Genomic DNA, 13,102 nt, shown 5'->3' with positions numbered 1-13,102 from the left:
ACATCATTCAAGTCAGTTAAGAAAAACAATAGTCCATCATAAACTTGAAGGCAGCCAATCACTATGAAATTGAAGAAAACGCTAGTAGTTTGAATTTCAGCACCAAAGGCTTTAATGAAACTAGCTGTCATGAGGAGAACAAAGGAAGACCAAGACCTGCCTCTGTAGCAGAAGATGAGATCAATACTTATCAGCCTCAGAAATAAAAAAAAATTAACAGCACCTCAGATTAAAGTCAACATGGATAAATGAATAGTCTCAAAGAGATCAAGTAGAAGGCACAACTTAACATGCACCGTTCAGAGGAGATTGTGTAAATCAGGCTGTCGTACTCAAATGGTTGCAAATAAATTGCTGGGAAAAAAGGCCAATGAAGCCTGAACCAAGAATATCAAGGAATTGGCAGCAGACCAGTGTAAATCTGCAATTTGTTCTAATAAGGCAAGATTTTTTTTAATGCAGCTGTTGCGTCACAGAAAAGGGAAATTTGTGATCATCCAGCAGCCATACCATCATATCCGATTTGCATTTAGTTGGACTTACTGCTTACAGGTTATAAAATGGTCATTTAACCAACAGGCCTCTAATGAATAAGCCTCCTTGACCAAATCCTGTTGACATTTTTTGGGATAGATTGAACAACAATGTGAAACAAATTCAGCCAAAAAATTGGTCAACATAAATCGTAACTCTAATGTTACTGGAAAATCATCCCAGGGTCATGAAGATGATTGATGGGATGACAAATGCTGCATGCCATCCCAATGAAACACACATTTTATTTGAAGGGTTATATACAGTATGTATATGTATTTTTTGCACAGTTTACACTTAACTGAATTAATTTCATATCATGGTTTGACGCCTTCAGCATCATTCTATAATGCTGAAAATAATGAAAGAAAACATAGAAATAGTGTCCAAATTTTTAACTGGTACTGCAGCAGAAGACATAATGAGGAATGTCAGATACTGAAAGTTGGATTTTCTTTAGTTTGAAAATTGTGTGGGTTTTGTTCTAAGAAGGATTTTGTGCAGCATACAATGACCTGATTGAGATTGTTGTGTCACAAGCAAGGCAATTGTAGTTTTTGAATTGCTCAAGCTGGATGCAATTTGTATGTTGAATTGGGCATTAGGGGGAATTGAAATCTACAAGTGAAAAAGGCATAAAGACATGTGGGGGTGAAAAAGAGGTCTGAGAAATGGAAAGAAAGGAAGTGAAAGTGATGTTTGGGCAAATGAAGAAAGATTGCTGCGAACTAATGGAGTAGGCAGAGGATAAAGAAGTTGCACAATTGGGCCTCATTAGACACTTTTCCCTTCTCCATCCTACTCATCATACCTCTTTTCTCCTTCTCGCTCCTTCATCCTGGCCCCTATTAAAGCATTAATTGCATGTGGAAATTTTAGTGCAACCCAAACCCAGAGATTAGCTTTGTGTGTACAGCTCAAAATAAATCCTGACTGAACTCCAAGTAATTTGCTCATCTGAATGGCTACGGACAATCTCTTTCTACTATATATCTGAACTTTCCTAAAACTCAGAAAATTGAGTCACAAAGTCATAACTGAGTGACATTGATTCGAGAGGTTCACGTTGTGTACAGCTGCAGCTGGGCCTTGATTTGTTGGGGCATATATATGAATTAAGTTCTTCTTCCATTATTTGTCAGTCCAGCTTCATTCCGAAGTTTCATTTCATTCAACTTTGTTATACTCCCATTGATACTGTAGAAATGCAATGGTGGCATTTCAGCTTGTCAGAACTGGTTTATAATTAAGCCCAGGGTTATGCTTTTATTGAGGGTACTCTGTTCTTTATTTAACATGCTCTTTTACCTCTCTCTCCAATTATCTACCACAAACTACCAATGAATAACACAAATTTCATAGGTATAATGGAATAATTTCAAACAACCCTTAAGTTCTTACCTCTTTATAGCATTTGACATGCTTCAATGCTTCCTTGTGGTGTAATTTTCTTTTTGAACATGTTGAAATCTTGAGAAGGTAACCTTTAAAATAGCCATTTAAAAACATATTCTTCACCCCCACTGAGACACACATCACACTCATGTTAATTATAACACTTTTCTATCACTATTTTGTTCCATTTTCTTCAGCCATTTCTTTTCCCTCTCATTTTTCTCCAGCAAGCATGAAAAGACTCCTATGAAAAGACTTCTATCCTTTGCCCTCCTGTTTTTCACATGTGTTCCTAAAGATGTGCATTCAATCTGAATAAGACAAATAGACAAATGAGACATCATAACCATTTTTTTCTCCCCTTTTCATGCAATCACAAGTCCACTTCTAAAATCTCATTTGTACTTTAGTATTCTTTACATAAACACTTATTTTAATCCTATCCACTGCCCCTTACATTTTCACCATGTATTTTTGTTCCAAACTGCTTGCTCTTCACTACTGTGAGGAAAACTTCACACCATTTTTATATCTTCATATCTGATTCAGAGCAGATAAGGTGACAGAGAGAAAGTGGAGTATGGTTTCCATGGCTAATCTAATACTATTTAGCTATCCATGTGTGTCATTGGACAGGAAAGCTCTTGATAGATATGAATGATTGTTCTAATATGTTGACTAGTGTGGCGTTCGGCTGACTCATGTCTGCATCTGTCCCCACCCCCCCACCCTTCTGCACCCACAGACAGGACTCAGACCAATGTTCATGTTTTCATCATGATCTTTTGGTCGTGACGGTATCACTTTAGAGCCTATCCACATTGCTAAATGTAAAAATACTGCAGGCCGTAGAGATGGAGAAAAAAAATCTACTCGATATTGAATGAGATGAAAGATTAATTTCCTAAATGAAATACCAGCATATTGTTTTCCTGGTGGCATTCTTGAACTCAACTACCTTCCCTTTTTCACCCTTGGTTTTGTTAACTCTGTATACATATGAATTTCTCTAACCTTTCTTCTGACCAGATTGGCCTTTGTTAGCTCTGTCTCAGTATTTACTTTTGTGCATTTCTTTGACTAGATTATGTTGATATCTTTTGCACACATTTGCATATCAGTGTTGGTTTGGTCTGAGCTGCAGGGGGAAACGAAGATTTTGAAGCTGAAGAACTTGCGCCCTCAGGACTATGCCAACTACAGCTGCATTGCCTCTGTCAGAAATGTGTGTGGGATTCCAGACCGCAGTGTTATCTTCAGACTCACCAATAAGACAGGTATGCTCAGACTGTTGGCTTTCTGCATGATCATTAACCTATAAAGAGTTCTTAAAGAATGAAAAACAGACAAGGAAGATAATGAATACATGCAGTTTTTCAGTGACTCCTAATGCTCATTCTCCACAGCCTCCCCATCCATTAAGCTGCTTGTCGAGGATCCTATTGTGGTGAATCCCGGCCAGACAGTGTCCTTGGTGTGCATCACCACAGGTGGAGAGCCTCCCCCCACCCTCACATGGATCAGCAGTAATGACAGCCTGCCACAAAGGAGTGTAGTGAAAGGTGGTACGCTCACGCTTCCAGCCATCACCTCCGATGAGGCGGGGGTCTACAGCTGTGTGGCCAGTAACAATGTGGGAAACCCAGCCAAGAAATCCACTACCATCATAGTGCGAGGTGAGAAGATATCGCATACACATGAAGACATATGTAGCCTTAAATAACTTAGTATTTCAAAAATAATAATATGAATTAAATAATAACATTTATAAAGTAAGTTAGCTATTTGAAAAGTCAAATATATGAAAATCTAAATATTGTTCTCTAAAGATGAGAGTGTTGGAGTTCATTTTATTTTGGAATGAGATTTTTTAGTCAAAAAATATCCTTTTATTTTATAATGACACTTCATAATAATACAAACATCACCAAGAGCTCAGTTAGTTAGATTGCTCAGCTGCAAAAAACAGGGGAAATGCATTGACATGTTTAGATAAATATGTTTAGAAAATATGCATAAATTTCCTTGTTTTGTTTTGTTGTAGATTTTTTCAATATTACCATTGCAAAAAAGTTAATTGCAATATTACTACTGCAATTGTAGTTAATGTATGCTTATACCACAAAGTGTACCAAATCTTTCCATCAGCAATTGATATCAAATGAGCACTAGGTCATATTATGGACAGTTTGAAAGAAAATAATTTGAAAAAGTCTAAACATCCATTTTGTACAAATACAGTATATGTAATTTCTATAACATCATGTAAAAAAATGCATAACATATAATAAATAAGACAATTGGAGAAATTTTTTTATTTGATTATAGGATTTTAATAGATGTGCGGCCTGCATGAAGGAATCAGTTCTCATCCACATAAATTGACTGCTACCTTGAGGATTAAGAGTGATGTGTAACTAGGTTTTCATCATTGACATAACAAAATATGCTAACACACGCTATGAGCCTCTAAGAGGCGAATAAAATGATGCATTGATTAGTGGGTGCCTTGCAAAAGAAACATCCTTTACAGGATGATCCAAATGTAAATTTCTTTTCCCAGCCAACATCAAGTGGGACACATTTGAATTTGACTTTAGCAGTTTGGCTTACAAAGTTTTCTCCTTTTGTCTCAGAGATTAAGCCACAGCTCCATCATCAGGTCATGTCTGCGCTCGCCTGTTTTGTAAGCCTTTATTTATGCTCCCATATTCTCCCTAGAATGAAAATCAAAGCATCAACAAATAATCCTCAATGGCTCCGTTGACAGATAAACCCTTTCTTTTTTATTGTGATAGTTCCCATATAGTTGAAGACTTAAGAGACAAAGGGAAGTAGAAGTCAGAACACACTCACAGCAGTCAATCAGCACAGTCAATATCACACTCTCTCTGATGTGCTTGGTGCTGACATTGCTTCTCATATAGTATCTTGGCAGTAATATAATCAAAATCACCACCCCTTTATAAACATGAAAACAATTGCATCGATTCCACATTTAAAGCTGTATATCATCATCTTTATAAACCTCAAACAGGATGGATATGAATTCTTCTTGAATTAACAACATGCAGGATCCACATGCATTGATTTGTCAGTTACTTAAGTGCTGCGTGAAAAAACAAGAACTTGGATTAATTTGGCTCATTCCTACATGAAGCCTACAATATATTGATTACTTAATGCTGCCCTAATCATGTGACGGTTAAGAATCATTGTCGATTCATGTTTAAATCTGTTTGTTAAGTTTCTGTACACATAAATTAATCACATCCCTCTTGTTTCATGATGAGCACCCATTGCTGATGAATGAATATTGGTCAGAGCAGTGAATATTTTCTGACTGTGCTTCTGAGTAAATTGTTGTTGATTTTTAATCAGTCATACAAGGTAGGGTGCTCAGCAAATTAACCAACAAGACATCTTGAAGTGTGAGTTTTAGGGGAACAATGTAACCCAAAGAAATCTTGGCGCTAACTCAATAAGGAGATGCTAAATAAGTTATCAATATGTGACAAAGCAAATTGGTGAGTAAGAAAAGCAGAAAATAAATTGGGAACATTCACATGAGATTGATGAACAGCCACACTTGACAGAGCAGTTGTGGGATTGATATTTCATTAGTTATCAGTCAATTATGAATAGGGTGAGCCGGTAAAAATGAGGTCTACTCAGCCAAAACTCACAAGAGCATACTTTGGCTCAGAACTATGAATGTCAATCTACCTCGGACTTGAACACATATCCTTCACCAAAGTAAAGCCGAATTTCAAATGTCAAAATTTCACTGGGAACATTCTAGGCCAATTGCTAGTTTCAAAATTAAGTTTTAATGCTGAAATATAACAATTTGCTGGTTTTTTTGGGTTTTTTTGTTTTATTTGTTTGTTTGTTTTTTGATTTTGGGACAGACGTCAGTTCTTGCACATCTGTTTGTATTTTGAGGATTGCCTCTTCACTGTAATGAGCTGTCACTAATGCGAGTTTGAGATCGAAATGCACCAGATGATGAGGGTGGGAGTAAACTGCATTATTTATAAAAATATATCAAGGTCGTGATGTTTTTCTTTATAATTTACTGCGTATTTAGCAGCATAACAGTCGTTAAAGTAGAGCGTGGTATAGACAATGTTGTATGCTTGATGTACTCATGTCCATATGTCAATAAGACATGCTAATGCTAGTTTTACAAAACAAGTCCGTAGGAAAATATACAAGCAGGAAATACGGATCGTCATCCTTGCTTTGTTTTTCCACGCTTTTTTTTTTGGCAGTGCAGAGAACGCAGGCAGATTTATGATGCGTGACCAAACTAGTAATTAAACAGGTGTAAGAAAGTCTTTGATTATCTCTTTTTTGCATTTCAGTGTGTGGAAAACGGATCTTTCAAACTAATAATTATGTTCAAAGGATCCTTTACACTTGTCTTGTTTAATAATGACGACTAGCAGAATGTTCTTACAGTTAAATAATCAACTTCCTCTGTAGTTGACAGGAGGATGTAGCCTCCCCCAAATATATTCTTGTACTGTCATTACTTGTTACCTATCATCTGAGTGTACGGTATATGGCGGTGTTCCATGACTAAATTAATCCAATTGCAGAGACATTAGGATACGTCATCAAGCTTGGTCTCCTATGCAGTGTCTGTCAAATTGGTAAGATTTAGTGAAAATTATCATTTTATCACATAAATATTATTTGTTTTAATCGTCTTTGTACTAAAACCCTACCACACACTCATCCTTATAATGGATGTGATATTTTGAAGTAGAGAGAATAGACAAAATGAAAGATGATAAGCCTGACTTGAGGCAAGAGCACGGGCAGACCTTTGGTTACTCTTTTTGTGTCTATAAGTTTGCATGCGTGCGTGCGTATGTATGTGCGTGCGTGCGTGCGTGCGTGCGTGCGTGCGTGCGTGCGTGCGTGCGTGTGTGTGTGTGTGTCTAATACATTGTCACATCCACGTCTTTCGAAACCTTTTGATTTCATTTTTAGAATAGTTTGAATGGACAAAACTTTCTCTGATAGAGTCAAGAATGCACATTTTGAATAAAGAATTAGAATCCTTAATTTATCCTCAGTGGGAAATTCTTCTTTACACTTAGCAGACACACAAATATTACACACACACACACACACACACACACACACACACACACACACACACACACACACACACACACACACACACACACACACACACACTGAATACACACGCTGAGTAATAAAGTGGTGAAGTGATGGACAGCCACATGGTGCCTGTGAACATATTGCCACCTCTCCAACCACTGGTCCACACTGTGGTCTGTGCTCCTCTAGAACTGGCCACCCTCCAGTCCCCAAGCGAGCCCCTACGGACTGAGCTACTACAGCCTCTAATTAGAATTAAAAGCATTTCAGGAGAAATTTGATATTTGTGTACACCATACAACAATTTTAAGTGGAATAAAAACTGATAATGTTTCAAAACATCAACTTCATTCTGAATGTTTTACACAGTCACCCTGTGACCTCATTGTTGCTGCTTGCCTCAGCTCCTTCAGCTCCTGCCCGGTCATTGAGAAGCCCTCTCAACTCTGCTGTTGCCAAAGAGAACCATGTGTGTGAAAAAACACATCTCTCCCCAGCAGATGGTAGTTTCTCTGGCCATGCTGTTCCACCAGCTATAATGCCTTCCAGGCCATGGCCTTCTTCACAGCAAGCCCAGTAGACTTCTGGCATCACATCACCCCACTGGCAAGATTCTCTTTATGGACTGTATAATGTGTCTGCAACATGTCTTCAGATGCAGGTCAATATCCTGCATCCGAAGACATGTTGAACTTGCCACTCGTGCTCATTTTGTAGTCAACACACACACACACACACACACACACACACACACACACACACACACACACACACACACACACACACACACACACACACACACACACAGACCTGTTTGTGATGTATCTACTGCAACAATGCCACAAAACTAGTTACCTGTATTCCTTCCTTTTTTCTTCTCAAATATGAGTTAAATGCAGAATTGGTGAATTGAGACAGAACTGTTGGAAGACTGTTGAAACAGAGTTTCATGTCTCTCGGCACTCAGAAGAGCTGACAAATGTTCATGTACTTCTCATCTTTTTTCACGAAAGCTTTATGTTTCCCTCTGCGCAGTGTAGAAATGAGCACTGCTGTAGCCGTCAAAAGGTTCAAAATCAAACATCGGAGTATTGTCCTTGGATTTATATATTTATTTATTTATTTTGTGATTCCTTTGGGACACAGGCACCTGACAAATTCAGGTGTGACGCCTTTATACCCAAGCCATCCATCACTCCGACCTGCTGACACAGGCGCAGCTAGCTCCACACACCCACATGCTTGCACACAAGCGTAAACACAAAGACAAGCACAGCAACTACTATCTGCACTTTGTGACTCTGATTGGAAATTTGTTGTTTATTAGGAATCAAAAAATAAGCAATCCTTTTTTTAAGAGTGAGCTTCCCTGCTGTTTGGTGCGTAGAAAACAATCATGAGGAGCTTTGTAAAAACCCTGGCTGTCAGCATGGGAATCAACATGTGAATGGCCCTTATCAAATTTGTTTTTGAATAAATTCTGGTCAAAAGCTGAATATATTTCCATTCATGAATGCCAGATTTAACGAGTGGTTTGCCAGAGCTGGCTCAGGTAGGACAGTCGCTTCAGCCCTAAAGACTGTGTTTACGTGCGTGCACGCGGTGTTTGTTTGTGTATTCAGTGCTGTGTGCACATACGAAGGATGCCATAGGTCAGCCTCCAGGTTGAGTGCAGCCTTTAGAAGTCAATTCTCACTGAAGAAAGGGTGAGTATTTGTGGTCATGCTATGTAATAAACTGACAGAATGATGCATGGAGTTATAATTTTAACATGATACGATGATGTCTAGGAGGTGGTGTCATTATGTGTGAGACACGCCTGTTGTTGTGATCCATATTCCCAATGTCCTTCTCTTTGTTTAACCTTGGGTGGAGCAGATGAGGCAGAGTGGCAGGCAAAAAAATCCATCTGGCTCTAACAGCTGACTTCAGATTCACACTCTGATATTCTCTTCTCAAGACAGAATGGAGAGCACAGTGTGATGCTTGCTGCGTCAGACAGACGAAAAGACAGACAGACACACAGACAGACAGGCAAGTCTGAAAAATGAGATGGCCCGATGAACTGATGGGGAGAAAGAATGGTAATTCAACATGAGAGCAAAGCGAGACATTTCTTCTCCAGGGAACAAAGGCAAGGAAATGCACTGGAGGGAGAGCAGAGAGGGAGGCACATTCAAACATCTTTTCTTTCTCTGCCTCTACATTTGTGTGTAAGTCATGCCATTGTGTTCGTAATTATGATCCTACGTGCGTGCGTGTCAAAGTCAGTATGTGGGGGCTCTGTACTTTTGCCCCGCTAAGATGCTCCCCAGAGGTGGTATTGTAATCCAGGCGTGTGACATGAGCTCTCTGTAGAAGCCCTCAAACAGGGGCTTTCTTCTTTGTATGATTATCTGTGCTTTTCATGTAAAGGCCAGATATTATTCCCACAGGCTGTTACAGAGAATGATGTGGGGAATCAAACCGGCTTGCTGCAAGCTAAAAGTAATGTTGTTTACGCATAGAATTTAAATGCAATATATATCAACTGACCATATATTTGTTCTCTTGATGGTACCTTGTAAAGTTGTAGAAAACAGTTCCTGAAAGTTTCCAGAGGATGGATAGTTTTTCCTTGTTGTGCATGTTGCCACAATCAATGACTGATCATATGGTGGTTAAAAGAAAAGCGTCAATTATTCATTTAGAATGACTTTGCGCATCATTGATTTGTGTTTGATGCTCTAGTGCATGTGATACTGGCAGTGAAATGTTGTTTTCCTGGTGGGCGCTTACATATTTGTTTTGCATGATGCTTTAGTTTTAGCACATAGCACAACGCTTATAGTTATGAGTATCAAAATACATAGCGAGTATGTAGTTTCACATCACGGTACATGAATTATCACTCAAAGCTAGCAGCTGACATGTGAGTACAATCCCACATATATGCAGTGTTGAACTCTAAACACAGGGGCAGCAGTGTTAGCCTGAGAATGAAAATCGGATGCAACAGTGCATTGTACAAAAATGGAACAGCAAAGAGATGAGACGAGAACAGTTGACATTATGATTGTGATCTTAGTCAATACTGGCTGTTGAAAGCTACTTCAACAAGATGGAACTGGTAGTTGAAGTAAATATCCAACCCTAGAGGTCCAGATGTTAATGGTGGTGGTGGTGGTGGTGGCCGATGAGCCTGCTGACACCGAATGATCAAATTAGTGAATCTTTGAGGACTCTGCGGTGATGGGAAGGTGGAGTGTACACATACAAAAGAACGAGAGAACTAGAGGGATGGACACAGTCACATTTAAAATGACAGTAACAAAGTGGTTGGCTCAAATCGAAGTTGTGTCATTGTGCTATTGGATTGATGTGAGGGACTGATGTAAACAATTTACACCAAAATCTCTTTTGCTTTCTGATTTTCTAGTGCTCAGCAGCTGGGTTTTCCTGTAAAGGCAATTCATGTATTCTGAGTTTTAAGGAATATGTCAGGTTCATAACTTTAAAAGAAAAGCCATAGAGCCAAAGGAGAAAAAGAGGATGTGAAATAAATCTCCTAAAGCCATTGCTATTGTTAGCAACAATTATATGCTGGATTACGTCTGTTTCTTTGGTCTTCATCTTTATGTTTTACATTTTTTTTCTTCCTGCTGAAAAAAAAGTGGACAATCTCACATCTTCTGTCTCTGTAAAGAATTGTGAGGAGGATCTCTTAGCAGCTTTACTATTTGTTTTTCTATGCCCTGCTTTGATCATCTTTGTGATTAGGACAGGGTCGCTTGAAAAGGCTCTCAGATACACATGTCTAATGAGTCATTATTGACTCTACACTCTAATCACCTCGCACTCAATCAGTTACAGGATAGAGTTTTAGGGTAAATGGGGCATTTTTATTTCTTACTGAGGATCCCCCTTAAAGATCCATGTGATTTTTCTGCCATGAATTGGTTATCTGAAAGGGGAAGAAGAGTGACAGTGCACAATCATCCGATAAAGATCCTCAACTCTGCCCCTCTCACATCATGCATTCACCACAGTCCCTTCCAGAAAACCTCCAGTTTTAGATTTCCACCCATGCATAAAGGAACAGGTCATTTTAGTCACCGCAGCTGTCCAGCAAAATTTAGTCCAACCAGAGGAAGTAATGCCCACTTATCTCTCTTGTACACAAATGTAGTCAATTTACGGGAATGCCTACTTACTATTCAATATTTATGGTCGGATAAAACTGCAGGAAAGGAGGCTTGAATGTGGAAGAGGCAGGCGGGACTAATTCTGAAATATGCATGAGTCCGCATATGCAGCACTGGCTATTTGGGCATGCACTGCTGCTCCATACGGAAACGAGGGAAGGCTGAGTCAGTGAAGAAAGAAGACTGGGAGAATGTAGAAACAGAAAGTAAGCATTTAGATTTAATCTTACATTTCTGCTCCAAGTTTAGCTAGTATTTGTGGAAGCTATTGTTGCGCATTTAAGACAGAAACGATTGATTTCCTGTCATAACATGCAATTTAAAGAAGACACAAGGGTGGATAGTCAGATGCTTTGATGGTTTTGAAATGAAAATAAAATGCAAATTTAAGTCTGCTTTTTGGTGGCAACCTCTTTTGATTAATATAATAATTTATAAATTATTTTAGCTGTGCTTGAGTTATCAAAAATAAAATGTAAAAATGAGCAGCAGCAGTATGATGTGAGCTGTGATCCTTTCGCCCCTTTTTCAGTCATCAGTTCAAATCTTTGCCTTTATTGCCTGTGTGTGTGTGTGTGTGTGTGTGTGTGTGTGTGTGTGTGTGTGTGTGTGTGTGTGTGTGTGTGTGTGTGTGTGTGTGTGTGTGTGTGTGTGTGTGTGTGTGTGTGTGTGTGTGTGTGTGTGTGTGTGTGTGTGTGTGTTAAATCTATGAGTTGTAGAAATCCTGTTAAAGCTATGAAATATTAAATCCTCCATCACCGTTATGCAATGCAGGTTGCAGAAAAATGTGAAATTAACAGTTGCCTTACTGCTATTGGCCAACATGACATAACACATCATCACAAATGGAACTTTAACGGAGCGCCCAGCCATCCCAACCCAAATGAACATGGTCCACATTGTATCCTGATAGGATCTTATGGGCCGTGGGGCACTTTATAGTTTGATTCATCACATGCTGTGGTCAGTTAAGTATTTCTACACAGCACAAGTGGGTCCAATTTTGTTCAAGGACCGATCTTGTTGTTGTCTGTTGATGACATCGGCACGGCGTTACATACATTGTAGATTAATGTTTGCCCCCGAGGCAATCTTACAATCCATGCCTTCCTGATGCTACGCTAATGACCAAAGTAATGCTATAATTTCCTCTATTGTGAGCAGTGTAGGTCAGAGACAAGGTAAGATCTTTTGATCATGTTGGCAAGTGGATTACTATTAAAGAAGATTATGCAGGTAAGTGTGTGTGTGTGTGGGGGGGGGGTATTTGACAGCGAATACAAAAGCTGAGCAAGCAGTTGAGATGATAAAAATAGCATTGTTGTAAACTGAATTGTAAAAATGATCTGCAGAAGTGCATAGGTGAAAAATAACATTTAAATAAACAGGCAGGTAATCCATATGTTTATACCCTGTCACCTGCAACAGCACAGCGACTGGCGCAGCTGTGTGGAAATACACTCTTGTGTGAGAGATATTATTTTCTTAAAACACAGCAGCTCCCATCTCTGCTGAGGATGTTGCACAAAAGCCTTTTCAAACTGTCAAGATGTGACTAAAACTCTGTCTCACGGTGTTTCCTTACAGATATGCTCACTTTATGGCTTCCACCATGGACTTCATATCATCTCATTAACCATGTACTGTGTATGTTGACTTTAAGGAAATTGAATCTTGCAATGAATGCTGTAGATGCAGACTCTGATGCTGAGCTAAGCCTGTGTGGGGAATATGCGTGGGTTGGAGATAATGCTTTGTAATATCTTCATATCCATAAAGGTCACAGACATGCACTGCAGACAATATTCTTATAATTGCCGTACTCCTTGCTATGGCAGCATGACTGAATTATT

General features: G+C 39.0%; 1 protein-coding gene across 1 annotated transcript in view; it reads left to right on the top strand.

Annotated features, from left to right (window-relative positions):
• The window catches only part of LOC137613568 (MAM domain-containing glycosylphosphatidylinositol anchor protein 2-like), a 156,079-nt gene that overhangs the window by 77,898 nt on the left and 65,079 nt on the right, over positions 1-13,102 (top strand). Inside the window, exons 5-6 of the mRNA XM_068342896.1 lie at positions 3,074-3,206; positions 3,336-3,605. Coding sequence (XP_068198997.1) covers positions 3,074-3,206; positions 3,336-3,605 — 403 coding nt within the window. The remainder of the gene's footprint in view (positions 1-3,073; positions 3,207-3,335; positions 3,606-13,102) is intronic.

Source organism: Antennarius striatus, chromosome 19 (genome assembly GCF_040054535.1).
Source record: "Antennarius striatus isolate MH-2024 chromosome 19, ASM4005453v1, whole genome shotgun sequence".
Taxonomy (NCBI): Eukaryota; Metazoa; Chordata; class Actinopteri; order Lophiiformes; family Antennariidae; genus Antennarius; species Antennarius striatus.
Note: the sequence above shows the minus strand (reverse complement) of the source record. Positions and strands in the feature narration are given on the sequence as shown.